The sequence below is a fragment of the Arachis ipaensis genome, chromosome B01, assembly GCF_000816755.2.
Source record: "Arachis ipaensis cultivar K30076 chromosome B01, Araip1.1, whole genome shotgun sequence".
NCBI classification, from domain to species: Eukaryota; Viridiplantae; Streptophyta; class Magnoliopsida; order Fabales; family Fabaceae; genus Arachis; species Arachis ipaensis.
The window spans coordinates 136,283,351-136,306,543 of NC_029785.2; the positions used below are offsets into that span (position 1 = coordinate 136,283,351).

At 33.0% G+C, this 23,193-nt stretch overlaps 3 protein-coding genes and 1 long non-coding RNA gene across 5 annotated transcripts in view; 1 reads left to right on the forward strand and 3 right to left on the reverse strand.

Moving 5' to 3' along the window:
* LOC107642468 (probable receptor-like serine/threonine-protein kinase At5g57670) lies at positions 2,246–7,033 on the forward strand. Its single transcript, XM_016345836.2, has 6 exons — positions 2,246–2,997; positions 3,130–3,287; positions 3,406–3,485; positions 3,558–3,693; positions 3,766–3,915; positions 6,570–7,033. Exons 1-6 carry the CDS (start codon positions 2,661–2,663, stop codon positions 6,741–6,743), a joined length of 1,035 nt encoding a protein of 344 aa, XP_016201322.1. The 5' UTR covers positions 2,246–2,660; the 3' UTR covers positions 6,744–7,033.
* LOC107642477 (WD repeat-containing protein 75) lies at positions 10,925–17,351 on the reverse strand. 2 transcript variants are annotated; one of them, XM_016345848.2, is made up of 15 exons: positions 16,937–17,350; positions 16,358–16,510; positions 15,738–16,146; positions 15,196–15,314; positions 15,026–15,103; positions 14,475–14,615; positions 13,993–14,037; positions 13,727–13,893; positions 13,409–13,487; positions 13,236–13,324; positions 12,914–13,043; positions 12,357–12,489; positions 11,972–12,117; positions 11,552–11,738; positions 10,925–11,362 (listed from the first exon to the last, which is right to left on the reverse strand). In XM_016345848.2, exons 1-15 carry the CDS (start codon positions 17,228–17,230, stop codon positions 11,157–11,159), a joined length of 2,376 nt encoding a protein of 791 aa, XP_016201334.1. In that variant the 5' UTR covers positions 17,231–17,350; the 3' UTR covers positions 10,925–11,156. The 2 variants fall into 2 exon arrangements, with proteins under 2 accessions (XP_016201334.1, XP_016201344.1); XM_016345858.2 differs by lacking the exon at positions 14,475–14,615 and having other exon boundaries at positions 16,937–17,351.
* LOC107620470 lies at positions 18,473–20,047 on the reverse strand. Its single transcript, XR_001615827.2, has 3 exons — positions 19,920–20,047; positions 18,992–19,062; positions 18,473–18,903 (listed from the first exon to the last, which is right to left on the reverse strand). It is a non-coding gene; the product is annotated as an uncharacterized LOC107620470 (long non-coding RNA).
* Positions 20,752–23,193, reverse strand: part of LOC107615693 — a 2,977-nt gene continuing 535 nt past the window's right edge. Inside the window, exons 3-6 of the mRNA XM_021112663.1 lie at positions 23,012–23,193; positions 22,199–22,296; positions 21,271–21,341; positions 20,752–21,182 (exon numbers count right to left, since the gene is read on the reverse strand). Of these exons, the coding sequence (XP_020968322.1) occupies positions 21,291–21,341; positions 22,199–22,296; positions 23,012–23,193 (331 nt within the window). The 3' untranslated portion in view covers positions 20,752–21,182; positions 21,271–21,290. The remainder of the gene's footprint in view (positions 21,183–21,270; positions 21,342–22,198; positions 22,297–23,011) is intronic.

A 23,193-nucleotide genomic window follows, 5' to 3' on the forward strand; every position in this document is an offset into this window, starting at 1 on the left:
TTAAATAATGAAAACAACACAAATTTCTTAATTCTGACCTCCATTGTTTTATTTTTAAGTGTAATGTATTCATATAACTTGGACTCTTGGAGACTTGAACCCTTCTATAGCCATCCAAAGCTTACTTTGTAATTTATTATCATAAAATATGTAATTAAATAATATGGTCTCTAGTCTCCACACACAATAATAAGCTAATACTCAAGGAAATGATACAAGCCGAATTGATTTTAATCTTATTAAATTAGTTTAATGTAGACAAAACTTTATAATAATATACATATATACTAATATATACACACCAAAGTCCAAAAATTCAAAGAACTTAGTCTTCATCCGAAAAAATAAAAAGAAAAAGAGAAAGAAAAGTAATTGGCAACGCTTTCATTACACAATTTGAAAGTAATAGACGGTGCATTTTCATTGCATTTCGTTTTCCAATCATAAATACAAAGTAGTTTACCTGAACCATTACCTTAATTGGATCTGGCTAATAATGATAATAATAATAATAATACTATAACAGTGCCAACACTAGAGACTAGGGATGTACATGGCCCATTCCGATTCGAAGACTCGATCCGGCTCGAACACTTTAAGGGTTGATTTATTGTAATTTTATCGGGTTTAGGGTCGGGTAAGGGTCTAAAAAATAGACTCGGTCATTATTTCGGGTCGGATCCGGGTCATGTCTCGAGTCACCCGAATATGGTCCGGTGGCCCGGTCATCATATACAATTAATATTTTGTGTTATTAGTGATGGATGATGGCTATTCTTGTGTGAAATTTAAATATTGTAAACTTTAATATTTTGTGTTATTAGTCATTATAAGATTATAAGTTAATGTTTTATATTTAAAATGCATAAGACTTTAGACTAATGCATAATATTGTGTTATTTGTATTAATTTAAATATTTGGTATTATTAGACAATATTAGTATTGATTATGGTTATGTTTCAATTTTAGAGAATGGTTGGTTCTTGTTATATTTTTTTAAGTGAATTTTACTATGTGAATTGTGAAATAATGGTTAGAGATTAGATGATTTTTACATGCTAAAGACCCGATTTTTACCCGATTTTCACCCGATCCGAAAAGTGCGTAGATTTCATTGAATCTAAAATCAAATAGAATCTAAAATCAAATAAAGTCTAAAAATTAGGACCGATTTATATTTCGGGTCGGATCTGAATTAAGGCAAACTCGGTGTGACCCGGCACCAGGGACGGTTCTATGTACAATGGTGTGGGGGCAAGCGTCCCCACTACGATTTGAAATTTTTTTGAGTAGTATATGATAATAAGATTTATTTGCCCTCATTAGATTATTAAATTTGACCTCACAATAATTTTTTACTCAACTTTTGGTACTTAATCGTCAATTTAAAAATTTTATATTAGAAATTTGTTAGAATGATTAATTCTCAAATTTAAACGAAATTAGTGTTCCTTTTTAAAAATCAATTCAAAAGAATATTATTTATCTTCTTTTTAAATTAGCTTTAATTTTTGCATAACAATTGTATTAATTGAAAGAACTTTTTTAACTATAAATATCAATAAGAGTCGACTTCTAATTGCGTTGGGAAGTGAATTTTTATATAATTATTTAGTAATATATATAAAAAGAGAGAAATTTTGATGGTAGTGTTAAGAGAAAAATTATTTAATTTTTTAAAATAGAAAACCTAAAATAATAGAATTTAAAATTATATATTATTATTTAAATTACTATTTTAGTATTGTAATTTATATATTAGATATTTTGAAGGCTAATCATATTTTACAATAATAAAATATAATCATAACAATAATCATGTTATATGTACATAAGCCCGGCACGTATACACCCCTACTAGAGACTATAGAGACTTGGAATCTGACATATGGAGGTGAAGTTTGCCTTCCCTCTCTTTTCTTTTCACTTCTTTTTGAAACACGGGCTTGTAACATCGATGCTATTAATTAGTGTATAATTAATAGCAATGAAGTTAACATTAAGTTATTCAATATGATTGATATATGATACATGGTCAAATGAAAATAAACAGAGTGACAAAGAAATAAAGAATCTAAAAATGTTAGCACAAATATTTTATTCTTGTGAAATACAAAATTGAGGAAGAAGTCACGGAGCACGCATCTTCTAAATTGTTCTAGATGGGTGAGACTCATATTATTATTATTATTATTATTATTACAACAAAGCTAACATAATAACATGGCATAATTAGCACCTTGTTTGGCTATTACATTGCACTTGTGACTCACAATAGCAAATACCTAAATAATTAACCAAATCAAAAGCCACATAAATAGAAGAGCCAAAGAGTTGAATAGGCTCATATGCCTAGTTTTCTAAACCTTCTTTATTCTTTCCTAAGACCAAGATCAAATAAGCATAAGCTCCTTCAAGTTTTCTTTCTATTTTTTCAAATTTTTTTTATGGACCTTGAAATTTGAAAAAGCAGTGTCATATAGGAGGAGTAGTATTTCATAGATAAACGTGAGAAAGCATTTAAACCCTTTTAACTGTCCCTAGTACACAGTACACAAAACAGTTTTATCATCATCTTTTTTCCTCTTCTTTGCATGAAACAGAGTCCTCTGTTATCTCCTCTGCATGAAAAACAGAGTACTCTGTTTTCATTGTTGCAATGAAATACATTCGGACCAGCAGCTTGAAGAGGCTCTTCTCTCTGAAAAGGCGTAGTTTTGGAGACCATTTTTTGGGTTCAGAGAATTTGGTTGGAAAAGGAGGGTATGCAGAGGTATACAAGGGAACACTGAAGGATGGAGAGAAGATTGCAGTGAAGAGGCTCACAAGAACTTGCAGAGATGAGAGGAAAGAGAAAGAGTTTCTAACAGAGATTGGTACAATCGGTCATGTCCACCATAACAATGTTTTGCCTCTTCTTGGTTGTTGTATTGACAATGGCCTTTACCTTGTTTTCATGCTATCTACCAGAGGCTCTGTTGCATCCCTTCTTCATGGTAAACGAATAAAAAAAATTACTTTTTTTTTAATGAAGTTTGAAATTTTGGCAGCAAAACTTGTTTTTTTTATCTGGGTTTGTGAAAAAAGAAGGAAAGGTGCTAATGATATTATTGTTACTTTTTGGGTAGATGAAAAGTTGGATACTTTGGATTGGAAAACAAGGCATAAGATAGCTGTTGGAACTGCACGTGGCCTCCATTACTTGCACAAAGGTTGCAAGAGAAGGATAATCCACCGAGACATTAAGGCATCAAATATTCTTTTGACAGAAGATTTTGAACCTCAGGTTTTGTTTTCTGTTGCAGTGGTTTTGAATTTTGATGGGTTAGTTTACTCTTATGAGAAAAAGAGAGAGTTTATTTAACTGTTTAAGTGGTTTTGACTTTTGAATTTGATTGAGGCAGATATCTGATTTTGGATTAGCAAAATGGCTTCCATCTCAATGGAGTCATCATTCAATTGGCCCAATAGAAGGGACATTTGGGTAAGTTAAAAGTTACTGCTTTTATTTTGTTCCTTGATGTGGTGTATGAAAATGAATGAGATTGTTTTGCAGTCATTTGGCACCAGAATACTATCTGCATGGAGTTGTGGATGAGAAGACAGATGTATTTGCTTTTGGTGTGTTCTTGCTTGAACTCATTTCTGGAAGAAAACCGGTTGATGGGTCTCACCAAAGCTTGCATACTTGGGTAAGTAATTCAATGTTACTTTTCTTCTGCATTATTGATGGGAAATGTGTTAAGTTTATTGTTGTTGAGTAGGCAAAACCAATATTGAAGAAAGGGGAGGAAGAGAAGCTTGTGGATCCAAGGCTTGAAGGGGAGTATGATGGAGGAGAGTTAAAGAGACTTGCCTTTGCAGCATCCTTGTGCATTCGAGCTTCTTCAATTTGGCGACCAACCATGACTCAGGTAACACAAAACTTCCCTACATAATATGCTTCTTTATTAATAAAAACTCGACTTCATATCAAGTTGATAGCTTAAAAGGTTGTTAAATGATTTAACATATTTAATTAAATTATTGTTTAACAGTTCTTGAATATCAATTTAATATGGAATTAACTGCATTTGAGTTAAGTCGTTAAAAATTCTTTCGACTTTGTCTTCTTAAACTCTAATTAGATCTAAAAACCTTTCATTTTTTTTCAATTTATTAGAAATATAATTATTCTTCTATTTTTTTTATTAATTTAAAATTTTTTATATAAATAATTTTATGATATAGAATTAAAATTTTTATAATCTATTAATTTTAAATTTAATTTGATACAAAAAAAAATCTTAAAAATTTCAGCATAAATTAAATAAAAAAAATAAAAAACTTCCGAAGTTCGCATATCACTAAGGAATATTGCACCAAGTAGCACCATTTGATGTATGTGAAATTATATTAATATTTTCTGATACCATAAATGTCATATATCTCATATCTTTTCTTACGTAGAGCAGAATACGACTGACCTAGTTGCCATTTTTTTTTGGAGTGCTAGGAGAACAATGAAAATTTTGAACAACATGAACAACCACCAATCAAATGAAAATACACTACACCTTATTAATTCACATTTTTTACACATTGTTCAAAAATATTGTTGGTTACCTATACTTTTTCTTTTTAAAAATCCCGCTTAGGGAAAATATTTTATACTTCATCTCTATTAGTAATCCCTTAAAGCATTAAAATTTCTAAGTGGAAGATAAGTTATTATACATAGATATTTTAATACAGGTACTATATATGACTATGTGATATGGTGATGGGAATAATTTTCTTTTTAATTACTATAGCACATTCATCACATTTAAAAAAAAAAAGAAATTTGACTATAAATCCTTTAGTATTTATTATGTATACACAATTTCTCAAATATCTAAAGAAGCATTTCCACTTTGTCGTGTTATCTATAAGCATGTATGGCGTGTTCACTAATCCAACCATTCCCTTTTAGTAGATTGCCAAGTGACAAATAAACTATGCATAATGAGATCATTCTAAAAAATGCAAGTGTATGTTTGAACATAGAGTAATAGTAATATACAATAATATTCATTCTCAGCTATCATTTTATTTAATTACGTATCAATGGCTTTACTTTGAAGACATAACTCATCGTTTTCAATAATCAGAAAAAGAAAAAAAAAAATTTTAAACGGTCCCTGACAATTATCTCAAAAGACAACGAGATTCTTAACAAAAAAAAAAAAATTAACTCGACTTTTGAGCTTTACTTTTATGAAACTAATTAGTCTTTATGTTAAAAAAATTAATGTTATTTTTTTTGCACAGAGACTAATTAGTTCAAAAAAAAAAGATCTGAAGTCGGATCGGATGTTTCTTTTTTTTGAAAATTTCGTTATTTTTTTGAGATAATTGTCAGGAGTCGGGTGATGTCAGAAATATGATGCAGTCAAATTTCCATGCAAAATTCTTTAGTCACTCGATGTTATGTGCTACCTAACTTATGATAGTAGACAACAGATAATATATGTAGTAGCCTATTCATATACAACACTACTACAGTGAGGAATTGAGAAAACACTATAGTGTGAAAAATATCTAATAATGTATTCTTCAATTGAAAATAGTCCATAAAAAAATGAACAAAGAAATGGTCAATAGAACTATAAAAAAACATTTAAAAATAACAATAAATAATAAATCAAAATAATTTATAAAATTATATATGTAGATAAAGAAATTATAATCAAATTAAACTATTATCATAAAAAACTTTTTTAACCAAAAAAAGGACAAATATATATTAAGAAATAAAGGTAGTAGTTATTCATATGAAGTGTATATTTTTCTTGAGAAACAGCTCATAAAGTAAGTTTAATGGTTGTGGTAGTGATTTGATTTATGCCTTTAACCAACAAAGAGGTGAAAGACATGCAATTCATTGGGATTGTGGGCCTCGTACCTTGTTATTGTTGTAACTTACACAACCGTAGCAATTAATATTTGCTATGCAAGCATGAACACATATACTAGTACTTCTAACAACTAATTAATCAGAAACACAACATTCCTCAGCATATATGAAAATTCAGCTGCAGTTGACTTCACGTGAAGTTGATAATTGAAAACTCTTATATAAAAATTTAGTTAAATCAGTCAAATTATCTAACGACTATCAATTATCAACTTCTCGTGAAGTCGACTACACCTGAATTTTCACTGTATAGCTAAGATAAATTAACTTTACGTGAAGTTGATAGTTGAGAACTGTTAGATAAAAATTTAGTCAAATCAGTCAAATTATCTAACGATTCTCAATTATCAACTTCACGTGAAGTCTCAATTATCAACTTCACGTGAAGTCGACTACACCTGAATTTTCACTGTATAACTAAGATAGATTGACTTTATGTGAAGTTGATAGTTGAGAACTGTTAAATAAAAATTTAGTCAAATCAGTCAAATTATCTAACGACTCTCAATTATCAACTTCACGTGAAGTCGACTACACTTGAATTTTTACCGTATAACTAAGATAAATTGCACACTAGAGTGTTAATTTTGTCCTAGTTGGTAGATGGGTATTTAACTTGGTTTGTCACAGGTATTAGAGGTAATGGAAGAGGGTGAAATTGACAAAGAGAAGTGGAAAATGCCAGAGGAAGAAGAAGAGGAAGATGAAGAGGAAGAGTTTTGGGGTTTTGATGATCTTGAATATGAATATGACACTTCATTATCAATGTCACTACCTGATTCCACTGCAAGTACATATATTTAGGTTAAATTTTAAAGAGTTAGGTGCCACTTTCAATTATTACCCTTAATAGTGACACTAGCTAGTAGTGTATGTATATATGGATGATGATATGTTAAAACTTAAAAGAGCATTATTCTTTATTGTTAATTTTTATTTTTAAGTTTTGGGGGGTGTGAAATATTTATTGATAATTGAACTTCATTATGTCGGCAACGTGAGAGGAAAATGACAGAGTAAAGTTGTTTTCCGCCACTAATCATTATTGAATGGTGAAATCTTTATGTGAAACAAGACACTCATAATTGGTTTTAATAGGTCCACTTGTTTCTAAGTTTTCTATGTGATGTAACCAACAATAATGTGATCTTTAAAATAGGTTTCCGATGGTGACATACATACATTGGATAATAATAACTGGTTTTCTCTTTCTTTTCTTTTTTTTTTTCCCCTAAATTTTCAACCAATTTTGGCTAATTTTAGGAGCAAGCTACATGTCAAAAAGTGCAAAACCCATTATAAGAAATATTCTAAATATTTACTCATAATTATTTCAAAGCACAACGAAATCATTAATTTTAGAAAAAAATAAAGATAAATAATATAAATATTAAATAATATGAACAACAGTTTAAAAAAAAAGTTAAATTAATTATTAAAATCAGATTCTCAATTTATTAAAATAATTAATTTTTAAATTTAAATTATTACGGTTAGGTAACGAAACCTCCTTTTAATATATCGTCACATCACGTTTCTATTTCATCTCAACCGTTCACCCACACCATACGGTACTCCCCTCCATGTCCAAAACTCACCATCATCGATCTCTGGTCTACGCTCAAAACTCGTTGTCGGTGCCGGAGACAACCGTTCCAACACATCATAACGCTGCCGTTCCTCCTAACACCATTCAGATGTAGTCGAAACACCGCTGCCCGTGCACACCGTTGCAACCTCACCCCGTGCCACTGTCCCCCCGCAGCCCGTATCGATGTCGGAGACAGTCGTGTCGTTCCGCCTGTTTTTAAAAAAATTGTTAGAAGAAAATAAGCACAGCACTGTTTTTAAAGAATGAAATGAATAAAATAAAAAATTGGACTTGCCTGGAGCTCAATGGTGAAAGGGTACTCATCCATGTCAACGTGGTTCTTGTTAATGCTGGACATTATGAGCTTGCCGCACTTGGACTCCATCCACGTCGTCACAAACGACGCCAGGTTCAACCTGGGTTTCCATTCAGCATGAGCTCGTCATTTATTATCTGCTATGCTGTCTCTTTGAGTTATTTTAATAGATATGCGGATGATTATTTTAATTCTTATGTGCCGAATGGTCATTTTAGTTGATATGTGGATGGTTATTTGATTGGAATGAGTTTAGTTAAATACAATTAAAATATGTTGGATGTTCAATTTACTAGGTATGCAGATGATTATTTTTGTTCTTAAGTGGATGGTTATCCTTAAGTGCTGATGAGAGTCCTTGTTGACGAACCAGCGGTGGTGAGGAGGATCCGGTGGTGACGATGGGTGGGCTGGTTGGCGACCAAGCGACGACGTGAAGAACCCAGGAGGTGATGATGATGTCCGGTGAGGGAGAGAATGATGCTGGCGAAAGGGGTTGGTTGGTGCTTTGGTAAAAATGGATAGTTAAAATTTTTTAATTACTGAAGGAGATTTTTCGGTTGAGTAATTTGGGTGGAGTGTTTTTTTTTTTTAAATTTATTCAACCCGTTGTTCATGTTATTCAGATTCTCCATTATTTATCTACTAGACCTGATAAAAAAAATATTCTTTTCGACTTTTGATCTTTATTTCTATGAGATTGATTAGTTTTTCTGTTCTGAAAAGAGATCATTAACTTGCAAAATTAAATATTAAAAACTGAAATGGATAATTTTTTTTTAAAAGCCTCATAATTCTTCAAAAAAATTATTAGGGATCGGAATAGATATTCTCCCATTATATGCATAAGGAAAAGAAAATGATCATATGGCAAATACTATTGAACTTTTGCAACTCTCAAAAGTTAAAAGTCTAATACAATGAGAATTGAGTGTAACAATAAGTGTAACCATGTTGATTTTTACCCTTATTATTTTATGCCAATGGATAAACACTGAAGTTATTTATTTGAGGCAAGATTTGTTGTATTGTTATGATGAATGAACATAACAGAGAAGAAGAAATAGGTACGGATCAAGAATTTTCATGGATGTATTCGGCTGTCATGCAAGTTGACATATGCATTTTATGATTTTATCCCCCATTTTTGGAATTGCAAGGCCCACTATAGAGCTGTCATCTACACTTCCCTCACTAACTTTTTTCACATTAATTATTAATTACTTAATATCAACTGGGGGTTCACATGTCCACATTTTCATGAAACTAATAATATTATACATTAACTACTATTTCTCTTGCATATTGTTTAATTTCTGTGTCACGGCGTAAAACTATTTAGTGTATATTTATAGGTAGCGTTTGGTGTAGAGACAGAGATAGAAAAATTGAGATTGAAAGACAAAGATTGAAATAAATCTCAGTATTTTGTTTAATGCAAAATGAGAAATAGAAATTGAAATAAGAATGAAACTCTAATTTAATTTGCACAAAGGGTAAAATTGAAATTAATTAATTGAAATTAGGGTATTTTAGGTATAAAATGTTATTAAAATTTCAGTCTTCATTTTAAAAAATTTTAGTCCCCTTTGTCTTCACTTTTTGGAGGTACTGAAATACTGAAATTTTGGAGACAGAAACAAAAATTTTAATATCAATCTTTGAACCAACAAATATGATACTGAGTCTCAGTCTCTTAGTCTCTGTCTCAGTACCTCAAAACAAACGCTACCATAGTGAATCAAAGTGTGTTGTGTAATATCACCTCTCTAAAAATGTTTGTGTAATTCACTATTTTAATATGAGTTTAATTTTAATAACTATTGTGTTTTACACAACCATCCAATCATATTTGTTTTTCGGTGAATATTACATAATTCGATACACGTGTAAAACTACTAAAGGGACAGTACATTGAAATTAAATTCTTAATATATTTTGATGTGCATGTGCTTAAGTTCAGGTTAGGTGCTGCCATGGGCAAATCATGTAGTAGTAGAAAATAGCAATAAGCAGATTATAGACATGGATCAAATTAAATAAATTAAGGTGGTCCACTGACAGATAATGCAACCTTAGGAACAGAGATTCTGTTTTAAATATAACAATTTTGCATTATGTAATACACAACAATCAGCATATAATGCCAAAGCTGAATTTACATTAAAAAAAAAAAAGTTTATTCTATTAATAGTATTTATGGTATTTGTTAGTTGAACGCTGCCATAACAATGTTGTAGGCAAGTAGGAGAATCTAAAAAAATAGTTACTTAACAATGTGATAAAATAGTTATTTAATAAAAAAATCATCGGTATAACTTGCACCTAACGATAATTAACAATAAGAGATCAATAAAGCCAGCTAGCTCCTCCAAGGAAATTAATAAATAGAATAATTATTATTATTATTATCCATATTAGATTCCCAACCTATGTTGTGGAAAATTCTTCTCTCTAAGGAGTTGGTGACTTAACACATTGGTATGATTTTGTGACCTGTTTTGCTGGGAAATTCTTCCCTATAGAAGTGTTATACCTGTAAGATGGGTTCGACTACATGGATCAAATGACGATATACATTCATATCACAATGGTGTTTATTTCCTTTTATCACTACCCTTATGAAGGCATCAAATTGGAATTTTAAAATGGAAAACAAAGGCATTAGTTAAGACTTAAGACATACATGACCAACTAAAGCAAAATAGACATAGATATTAGGTTAAAATGAATAAGTAGTTGTAACTAAAGCACAAAACAATTCATTACTATGTATATAAGATCATAATTCATAAAATTGTTAACATATAAAAGTGTACCTTCCCTAACATTGCCAGCTATACTACCTAGACACATTAGTTTCTAATAAAACTACTTCAAAATTGATACATTGAAAGCCTTTCTCCCACCACATCATCACATTCATTCTTGTAAAAGTAATTCTTTTCATTCAACTGATAACTAAATAATACAAACCCAAAATAGAGAGAAAGTAAATCTATAAGGGTTAATAAGCAGACTAACCAACCACTTGAAGATGAATCTTTCTTGTCCAAGCTCTTGTTTTTGTATCAGCAAAGTAGAAAACAAATCATGTGAAAATTCAAAATTGCGAATGCCGACCATGGTGACCAAACTTGCAGCTGTAAGTAGGTAATATTTAGGACAATCATATGGAACACACGGCAGCCTCAACTTTACACTCAATCCTTAAAAAGTTAATACCCTTGAGCTCTGCTGCTAGGAACTAGCATCAAAATAAAAATATATATCATTCCTCGAACACGATTCCACGTAAGCATGCAGCGTGTCATTCTGCAAGAGCTGTTCTTTTCTCCAGCAGAGACTCCAAAAACACTGAACACAGTTTTGTGAGGGGTGGCAACATGTGTGTTGAACCAGTAAATATGGTTTCCCAAGGCCGCTCTGATGCCGTAGATATAACTGACGCGGTCTTGTCCTTTTGCAAATCAAACTTGGGTAACTCTCCATAAATGGAAGAATATCCAAATTGTCCTGAAATCACAGAGAAAAAGGAAAATGAGAAACTAAATCTAAACAAGAATATCATTCCAAATAAAAGAAAAAGGTGCAATTATTTATTTCAGATAGATCATTTTTCACTTTCTTCAATCAATGAGGGATTGAATCTATGCAACCTCTTCCATACATGTCGACCAAATAGTACAAAACCTGGACAAATACCTGTTTCTTCAAGTGGAACATCCTGCCTAATTATGCTAAGTTCGTGACCTTCTTTGTCATACGGATCAAAGATGACATATTCACGATCTCCGTTTATATATACAAGCAGTGTCTGCGACGTTTTTCCATCAATAACTGCCCGTTCAGACAGATCGCCTTTCAAAAAGGCAAGTCCCCCTCCCTTAGCCTGAATACAAAAGGTAAGGCAGAGAAGAAACAGGCACTGTAAATCATCTCTATAGTAAAGAATTCACTGATGCACTAGACATGTGTCTATGATTTTAAGCATTTAATATATTCAAGAATGCAATAAAAAAAAGTCAAATACAATTGAACAGCCTTCTAGTTAGTTAATCGCTCAAGTGGTTGGGTATAGTTGGAATTTTATCAAGGGATCAAAGGTTCAGGAAACAAGCATACCTTCGTTACAGACATGGAAGCCACGGGAACGGGATCTGTTGCATTGAACAATAAGATTATTCCATTGCCTTTAAATGCACGCTCATTTGATTCGGGAAGGAGAGCAAGGATAGCAAAATACGATGAATCTATTGCCGGGGAAACAGCTGAAAAAATATGCACAAAAAATTGTCAGATTGACGCTATTTCCATCCTAAGTCGTAAATTCAGAAACAAGGCAGCATTTAGACATCTTCTAGTGTTTCCAGGAAGATACAGAAGAAACAGTGATGAAAAAAAATATTTATGACACACTGCAGAAAATGAAGTTACAAGAGACATAACAAAATCATTAGGATGCACATTAACATTAGTGGAGGTAAAAATAATAAGTCTTAAAGAAAACCTTCTATTTGAAGCCGGTATGACCACGCCATAGCTAACTTTGACATACTCCAAACAGACAGTCGTGGTTTTAAACCATGCGAAACAGACAAGAGATACTCAGACTTTCCAGCAAAGGCAAGGCTGACAATTGGCTGAAAAAGAGAAGCATGGGCAGTTAAGACAAGATGCAGACAATGTACATGCATGAATCAATGAACCCTAATAGTATTTTCTTAGTTTAGTTCCCTTTTTGGGGGCAAAAATGTATTTTTAATCCTAATACATGATATTTATTATGAAGCTAGGCCCTATAAGATTTTCATTTGAAACTTAGTTCGCATGCATGAAACTGTTCTCAATTTCATCTCATCCATCTATTGCCATCACAATCCCACCAGCACAGCACAAAGTTACAATGCCATATAAAATTATCATATAAAACAAGTGCAACATTAAGGGCAAAAGATATGCAGCATTTTCCCCCTTCCTTAGTTTGCTGGTGATTTGATGCATGTTGCAAGATAATTCTAGGGTATGAACAAACTACGAGAAATAACAAGGTTCCAAGAAAATCACCGTTGGGGTCTCCCCTACAACAGCCATAAGCACATTCTTATCAGGGTCCCACAAAGTAATAACAGTGTCTGCTGCAACAGCCAGAACAGAACCATCGGCTGAAAAGGTAGCAGCCCTCATTGCTTTATTCCTGTAGAGGGAAATAAGTCATACCAATAATTCAGCATAGTCGCATATATAAGCAAACAGCAGTTAAGTCATTTTCTAATTGTGCTCCTGAAATTAACAGTAAATTCTTCATTTATGCAAATTGGTACAACTTTGAAATCCATAGCCTACGAAATAAAATATCATTTCTAGCAATTAAAGCAGGATTATATACTTGTATGATCCAACAGCATGGCACATCCAACCAGAATTCTGAAGTGCCTGGCCTTTCTGCTGAATATCTCCTTCCTTGCAGACCCATATCTGAATCATACCAAGAAACAAATATTACTAAAAGAGATCATGAGCATCATCATCAACAACGATTTCTCTAAAGTCTAAATGTACCTTGAAATCTCCACCGTAAGATGAACTCACAGCCATACGATGGGTTGGATGAAAAGCAATAGCAGATATATGAGCATCCCTATCAATAAGGAAAAAGAAAATGTAAACCCCTCTTTCTAATGCATCTGAAGGAACTACACGTAATATTTGTTCTAAATAAAATTACAAAAAAGAGTAAAAACGAAATAAATCACAATAATGAACTGAAATATGGATATACCATACCACTATGGCTAGGCACATCGGACCAAAAATATAACCATGATAAGGCTTTGTAAGGTTTTACAAATTTCTTGCAAAATTAATCCTTGGACTCACCTGTGAGGTTCATAAATAACAGTGGATACTGAAAATCTTTTGGTATCTGAATCCAAATCCCAAAATTTCAAAGATACAAGACCTCCTACTCCTTCTTCAGGAAGCTTAATTTCAACAGTACCCATAATAGAACCATCAACCGACAGCTCCACCAAAGTCACTGCCACCTGCAACCACATTCCAATTCATCAATTGAATAATCTCCTAGTTTTCAAAAGAGGATGGGATATTCATAAGCAACTAGATAAGTTTGTGTATTCACATACCGTGACCTCATCAGCGGGTTGGTGGTTTCTTTCACAGACTTGAACCTACAAAAGTAACAAGTCACATCTTATCTTTCGGATTGAAGGTGAATATCAGAAAAAGTAATCACAAATTGTGAGAACCTATATACTGTTAGCAGGTGGAAGGGAAAATCATGATAAAGAGAGACAACCAGAGTTGCAAAAAACAAATGACCTAACCAGGGCCTAATCTTCCCTCCTTATTTGGTTTACTACAAGCATCCCAACAAAATGACAAATAAGGTGGTCATTTCTACATTCCCCTACCCCTGACCAAAATCCAGCATGGATTTCTCTATTTTATAAGCCCCTGCTATGGAATTTGAAAAGGGAGATAAAGTACAAGAGAATGGTGTACAAACACAACAAAATATGAGAAATTGAAAGCTCTGGAATATTAATTTGTGGGGCTCAAGCTACTTTAAGAAAGTCAATCGACAAATCTAAACAAAATCTATTACCTCATAAACTCCACGATTAGCAAGCAAGCTGTAGAATTGTATGCCATAGTTCTCTGTCTGTACAGCCACTAAACCAGAAGTGCAGTCAAAAGCAGCTTTGCCAGAAAAACTCTCGCATATTTCTTGATAAGATAAAGGGGGCTGAATACAAAACATAAGTGCAGTGTGAAGTTAAATCAAGCTGCATCACAAGTTTTTATGAAAAACTATGTATGCATGCACTACATTTTTCAATATAAAGGCACTCTTTCATCATTCGTACAGGACCTTTGTTTAAAAAAAATGGTAAAGCCTCCAATATAAAAGTTATCATATTTTTTGTAATGGTTTGCCTTAAAAAAAAGAACTCAAACATCGAACTTTCATTAAAAAATATATATATTTTAAAAAAAACTGAGTTTGAAATGTAAAGAGAAAGGCGCAAAAATACACTTTCCAAATAACTAATTGTGGTTATATATGATCAATGTGGCTTTACAAATTATTCAATAACGAAAAATTTTAGTACACACTTTGCTATAAAGTACATGAAGGCCTAAAAGAGGAATAACCTTGATGCCTGAGATGGATTTGATTATTTCCATTGAAGGGGTCTTCAGCATATGAATTTGGTTATCTGCACAAGATATCTGTGTACATTAATTAGTTAAACTGAAACAGTTTGGCATCAAGAAGCAGATACTTATAATTAATTGTTCACCTATACAAATGTGATTCTTACCAGGGAAAGCGAAGGATCTGGAGATTCAATGAAGTACAAAAGCGGGGATCCAATTCTCGGTAAAAATTTCTTCTTTCCAGAGTCCAACTGCCAAAGTACCAGAACTCCTTCCGTCCCCCCTATTATAAGAAGCCATACAGCCAGAGTATTATATTTGGAAAAGGCAGTAACATCCTGCTTGGCAAAAGACGAGATATTGATATTGACCGTATGACACGTTTTGTGTTTTCTAAAACATTCAGGTGCCACCACATGTATAAGATGCAAGTATCACTCTCACTCAAAAAGGGTAACTTGAAGTCATAAAGACGTTTACTAAGTAAATCAAATCACAGTCTAGTTCCAGCATCTTTCAAACATATGAACAATAAAATGACAACATTACACAGATTATTCAAAAAGTTTTCCAACTAGAAAGAATACAGAACTACCAAATACTGGCTTCTCAAACACTCTACACTCCAATTACCAAGTTCAATTCTTTTGTAATATATTTCGGGAAAATATTTTGATTTCTACTCAATTTTGAGATATATCTTCACCTGAATACAAATAGGCTCCGTCAGGAGAGAAAGATAGAAGACAAACTCCAGCAGAGTGCCAATGCCACACTGAGCATGATTCAGCATCGTCATTTTGCCTTACCCCATGCTTATCTTCCCCATCATTCATTGATATTCTGTTATTTGATCCACTGTGATCCAGAAACTTTTGAGTACCGAATCCTCTCCAAATCAACATTCTTCCAGTTACATCACCAGCAGCCACAGTTCTCTCTGTTGGATGGAATGCAAGAACTGTAATGGTTTTTGTATGGTGGAGGGTAATCTTCTTTGCCACAGCAACATCAGACTCCACTCTAGGAAGTTTCCAAATATGAAGCTTGCGCTTGTGTTTTATACCCAAAAATTTTCCTGAGGGACTAATGATCAACGGTTCTGGTCGTTCTGTCTGCAAAAACGTGAGAAAACATTCATGCACATGATCAACAACAGTAGTCATAATTAAATTGCATTATCATGCAGGTTGACTGCAAATAGGATGAACAGAAATCAAATTACTTTTGGTCTGCGATAACATTAATTAATGTGCTTCATATATTCTCTACAATCATAGCAAAACCAAACTAACATGTAACAGTGTAGTTTCCATCAAATTTTACCTCTTTCAAGACAAGTTTGCCAACCTTCCGATAGTTTGTTAAACTGCACTTCCTGATCTGCCAAGCTTTTCCGTCATGAACAGACACATAGGCAAAAACATTGGCCGTCTTTGCATTGTTTTCTTCTGGAGAGCCCAAAAATGAAGGTATCACCTAAAAGATACAGAATTGATCAAACAAAAGTTAGCAATAACTTCCTTACAATGCAAAATGCAAACAAACAAACATTCATAGGAAGGTATCCACTAGTTCCTAACCCTCTAGCAAAACACAAGGATTTAAATATCAAACCACTTTCACCAAGATGATATGAAAACATCTAACTGAAATTACCTACCTTGTTTCAATACCCAAAATTTTTCAGCTTGTAATGTTTATTACTAGAAAAACATTCAAATTTACCAACACTTAGTTTACTCAAGTGTTTGGCAATGTCTCTTGTTCAAGTATTGTGAACCCAAAAGAACAAGCATTGTTTCCTTCAGCTCATAAGTCTAAAGTCACAACAACGAATAAAAGCAGCTAACAAAACCCGAAGTTTTCTCATAAAAAAGGTTGAAACTTTACTGAAAACGTTACCATGGAGAAAATAGGCATGCCCAAATCGAGTTTCTTAACCGTTTCGGGAACAGAGAAGTCCCAATAACGAACGGTGCCATCAAAAGAAGAGGTCCAACAGTAGCACAAGATGTCAGTAGCGGGCACCACGACCACGGAGGTAACAGGAGCAGTGTGACCTTCCAAGGAAGAAACCTGCAAGCCGGTGGAGCTGCTGAAGATGGAGACGGTGTTGCCGGTGCAAACGAGGACACGATTGCCGTCGTTCGAGAACGCCGGTGGCGACGACACGTAGTTTTGGCCTCCCTTAATCATGCTGATGCTGTAGCTGAAACTGAACGAAACGCTGAGTGGGAAGAGTGGTGGCGGCACAGCTTAACGCGCCGTAGTTGAACTCAGTTGAAGAGAAGAGAAGATAAGAGAATAACAAAAAGTGAAGAGGGTCACTATGGGGCACCTACATTATGTCCATGACTTCGGCCCAATAGAGTCCATCCCAATATGGTTTGGGCCCAATTTTACCATAGGTGGCTGTCATGGAAAATATAACAAAAAGTGCTTAAAGAAAAAGTGTTAGGAAAATGACTTGTTTGGGTGAGCTTTTAAGAAAATATTTTTTTTAAGTTTTTTTTTTAAATCTTATGAAAAAATAAAAGTAATTTTATATTTGAGTATCTCATGTAAAAAGATTTTTTTTATTTATCAATTATGTTTGGGTATAACAATATAAAAATACCTTTTTGTTTATTTATTATATGAAAAATATTTTTTTTTAAAGAAAAAAAGATCTTTTAAAAAAAGATGTAAATTACAGCTTCTCAAAAAAGATATTTTTTTATTTTTCTAGTGTTTTTACTTTTACTACTAGAAATTTGCCAAACACGCTAAAAAATAAAAGAAAAACTTTTTTCAATAAAAAATCTTTTTTTATCGGGATAATAGCGCCCTTTTGTGTAGATTTGAGAAAGAAAAGAAAAAAGAGAGAAAAAAAAAAGGGTAAGAGAAAAGAAAAGAATAGAATAAAGGCAAGGAAAATCAAAAATCAAACCAAAAAGAGGTAGAATCGTGATGGCGTATACATAAGCAACTAGAGTGCTTGTTTTAAACTTTCTTTTAAAGAAAAAAAAATCATTTTACAACTTATATTTTCTTTTGAAAAATTATTTGTGCAATTTACGGAAAAGGTTGGGGAATTTTTTTTTACACGAAAGCAATTTTCTAGTGAAATAGGTTGAAGCAAGCTCAGTCTAACTAGTTCCTCATTTTTCTCTAGCCATTTTGATAATTTGATGTTACTGACCTACAAAATGCATCTAAAGAAAGAAATCAAGACAATGCTTATTGAGCCATGTGATCATGCTCTATTGATTATTGATACATCTATGGGCCGACAAGAAAGCGACTTCGATGCAATCGTGGATACACCTCAGGGATTTAACATTTTTCATGAGTATGTCGCGTATAATTGAATTGAATATACTCTAGAAATTAACCACCCCCAAGGATAGAGTGGGTTGAATGTAGCTGCAAAGTAGTTATACTCTAAAAGAACAAAGCTAGATTCAAGTCCTGATATAGGCAATAGTTGTATAAACCTCTTATTGTCTTATACATAACAAAAATAAAACCAATAGAGGATTAATTTCTAAATTATACTTATAATTATAGGGAATTGCATTGGAATTAATTAGCCCTGAGATTGATGACAAGGCCACTATCCTTGAAAAAGAACAGCTCCGAGGTTTTGCAAATCCAAAGACATTACACGACAGACACTAGAATACAAGTAGATCAAAACCATCGCCCCACGCGATGATAGCTTGATGATGATACTATCAAAATAATGAGACTCAACTTCTGGAGTTGGAAAACAACCACTGAATCAGATCAAAGAAATATTTGACATTTCAGACTCATTTGTTCTAACCCCACATGTAAGTACAAAAGGTATATAAATATACTCTACTCCAAGAGTCTTCTGATTAATCCTGCATAATATTAATAATAACCATTAATTGGTCTTCCCTAATACATTTTGAGGATAACAAATATTGCAAAGCAAAAGGTAGTATTTACCCCCCACAGCCCTTGGCAAGTTATACATTCTGCACTTTGCTTGAGATCTCTTTTACTTTTTCTCCTTTTTCCTGCCATCAATAAGCCTCAAATTCTCAGAACTCAAAAACAAACAGATGTATTTGCTATGACACTTTTGAAAAGCAAAGAGTATATATATACCATTACATGACTGTTTATTAGAATTTTTATCATGTAATACTATTGAAAGTGATGGAGAAAGATAAAGAGAATCGACCATAGCAAGTAGTTAACACATTTTGTATCAAAAATAAAAAATAAAAAAAAACGCAAAAGGAAAAGAAGTATCCAATTTATTAGAAATCGTTGTCACAATTATAGAAGGTTCCAAAATCGTTGTCACAATTATGTAATACCATATTGCTACAAATTGCCTGGGTCATGATAACTTGGGAATGAATAAGGCAAATAAGAAGTTCACAAAGGGATCCACCATAAGTTGGTACCAGAAAAGGTCCCTAATGTTGACAAGTAACAAGATCTCATTAGCTCCCTCAACTTCTCATCCTCTAGGATATTTCACCAGACCAAAAATCGTACTTCACTATAACAGAAACAAAACAAATCTACAGTAACTTGCACACAAAGCTTGTGTCCCAAAGACAAACTTAACTTAAAAGACTTATCCTTAACAAACTCAAACCAAAGTTTCAGTCAATTCCTCCTCAATCAAATAGCACACAGGAAAGGACCTTTATAATAAGACTATAGTGAATTAGTTGCATATCAGAATATCTGTTCGAGTTAAAAAAGGCAATCACATACAACAAGGAAACGAGAGCACAATATCCAATTCTGAAAGCATATAATAACTAATCTTATAATATGTTTTTTTTTTGGGTTTGGGGGGTTGGTTGGTATTGTATTAAACTATTAATCTTAGATATACATGATAATACTTGCTCACCATTCCCTTGCTCTCGTAATAATCATCAAGGGCCCATTGATACTTTGACTGATTCAACCCAAACCAACGCGCCAGATGATCATCTAGACTTGAGTGGGCTGTATAAGAAAGGTAAATGGTTATGAACTATGCAAAAAATTAATTTAAAAAATAGAGAAAAAAAATAAAATATTTTTTTATAATGACGCCCAAACAAGCACAAAGTACAAACTTTCTTTTGTGTAGACACCGACTTTGAGAAAGAAAAGAAAAAAGAGAGAAAAAAAAAAGGGTAAGAGAAAAGAAAAGAATAGAATAAAGGCAAGGAAAATCAATTTTTGCACCAAAAAGAGGTAGAATCGTGATGGCGTATACATAAGCAACTAGAGTGCTTGTTTTAAACTTTCTTTTAAAGAAAAAAAAATCATTTTACAACTTATATTTTCTTTTGAAAAATTATTTGTGCAATTTACGGAAAAGGTTGGGGAATTTTTTTTTACACGAAAGCAATTTTCTAGTGAAATAGGTTGAAGCAAGCTCAGTCTAACTAGTTCCTCATTTTTCTCTAGCCATTTTGATAATTTGATGTTACTGACCTACAAAATGCATCTAAAGAAAGAAATCAAGACAATGCTTATTGAGCCATGTGATCATGCTCTATTGATTATTGATACATCTATGGGCCGACAAGAAAGCGACTTCGATGCAATCGTGGATACACCTCAGGGATTTAACATTTTTCATGAGTATGTCGCGTATAATTGAATTGAATATACTCTAGAAATTAACCACCCCCAAGGATAGAGTGGGTTGAATGTAGCTGCAAAGTAGTTATACTCTAAAAGAACAAAGCTAGATTCAAGTCCTGATATAGGCAATAGTTGTATAAACCTCTTATTGTCTTATACATAACAAAAATAAAACCAATAGAGGATTAATTTCTAAATTATACTTATAATTATAGGGAATTGCATTGGAATTAATTAGCCCTGAGATTGATGACAAGGCCACTATCCTTGAAAAAGAACAGCTCCGAGGTTTTGCAAATCCAAAGACATTACACGACAGACACTAGAATACAAGTAGATCAAAACCATCGCCCCACGCGATGATAGCTTGATGATGATACTATCAAAATAATGAGACTCAACTTCTGGAGTTGGAAAACAACCACTGAATCAGATCAAAGAAATATTTGACATTTCAGACTCATTTGTTCTAACCCCACATGTAAGTACAAAAGGTATATAAATATACTCTACTCCAAGAGTCTTCTGATTAATCCTGCATAATATTAATAATAACCATTAATTGGTCTTCCCTAATACATTTTGAGGATAACAAATATTGCAAAGCAAAAGGTAGTATTTACCCCCCACAGCCCTTGGCAAGTTATACATTCTGCACTTTGCTTGAGATCTCTTTTACTTTTTCTCCTTTTTCCTGCCATCAATAAGCCTCAAATTCTCAGAACTCAAAAACAAACAGATGTATTTGCTATGACACTTTTGAAAAGCAAAGAGTATATATATACCATTACATGACTGTTTATTAGAATTTTTATCATGTAATACTATTGAAAGTGATGGAGAAAGATAAAGAGAATCGACCATAGCAAGTAGTTAACACATTTTGTATCAAAAATAAAAAATAAAAAAAAACGCAAAAGGAAAAGAAGTATCCAATTTATTAGAAATCGTTGTCACAATTATAGAAGGTTCCAAAATCGTTGTCACAATTATGTAATACCATATTGCTACAAATTGCCTGGGTCATGATAACTTGGGAATGAATAAGGCAAATAAGAAGTTCACAAAGGGATCCACCATAAGTTGGTACCAGAAAAGGTCCCTAATGTTGACAAGTAACAAGATCTCATTAGCTCCCTCAACTTCTCATCCTCTAGGATATTTCACCAGACCAAAAATCGTACTTCACTATAACAGAAACAAAACAAATCTACAGTAACTTGCACACAAAGCTTGTGTCCCAAAGACAAACTTAACTTAAAAGACTTATCCTTAACAAACTCAAACCAAAGTTTCAGTCAATTCCTCCTCAATCAAATAGCACACAGGAAAGGACCTTTATAATAAGACTATAGTGAATTAGTTGCATATCAGAATATCTGTTCGAGTTAAAAAAGGCAATCACATACAACAAGGAAACGAGAGCACAATATCCAATTCTGAAAGCATATAATAACTAATCTTATAATATGTTTTTTTTTTGGGTTTGGGGGGTTGGTTGGTATTGTATTAAACTATTAATCTTAGATATACATGATAATACTTGCTCACCATTCCCTTGCTCTCGTAATAATCATCAAGGGCCCATTGATACTTTGACTGATTCAACCCAAACCAACGCGCCAGATGATCATCTAGACTTGAGTGGGCTGTATAAGAAAGGTAAATGGTTATGAACTATGCAAAAAATTAATTTAAAAAATAGAGAAAAAAAATAGACAATTTAGAACCAATTGGAAATCTTTTCTATCGAATGTAAGAACATAACATGTAGTGTTATGATGAAATGCCCAAAACAGCTTACATGCCATTCACTCAACCAAAGGCAATGTTCACTTTCCCTTCCTTAAGAAAACCAAGGAAACAGATAAGACGAGCAAATCCAGACCTTCATTATTTCATTTACTTATCAGTTTTCCAACCCCAAAATTAGATTAGACATATGCAAAATGTTTTGTAAATAGCAGCTAAAAATTGCATTTTATAAACAATAATGAATCTCACCGGAACATAAGGAAGAAAACAGAAACCACTAGATTTAGTCATTATTATTATAATAATAATAATAATAATAATCTAGCTATATAAAATGGAGTAGAATAATGTTACCAAATCAAATCAAGATATTTCTAAAAATAGATAGCATCACACTGACACTGATCATCATCCACCAACATCTCCATCACATGACTTTTCAACAACTCATTTCAAAAAAATTCAACTCTTTTTTTTTCTCTGAGAGTAAAAAATTCGCTCCTTTTTTTCTCATTAAATTTCGTTACCTAAACAGCAGAGAAAAGCGAATAGAACGCAATGCAAAGCGAAGTGAGCTAAGACGCAAAGCTGAGAGAGTAAAGTGCTCACCAGTTTGAACCTTAGCGACAGCATTCCTGAAGAAGCCAGAAACGGAACCGTCGGAGAGTGATTTCTCGGAGGAGAGAACGGGCTTCTGAATCTGCGGCGGAGGAGGCTGAACGGGAGGCGGGGAGATCTTGTTGGGGGAAGGTGGGAGGACGACGGGAGGTTCGGCGGGCTTGGGAGTAGAA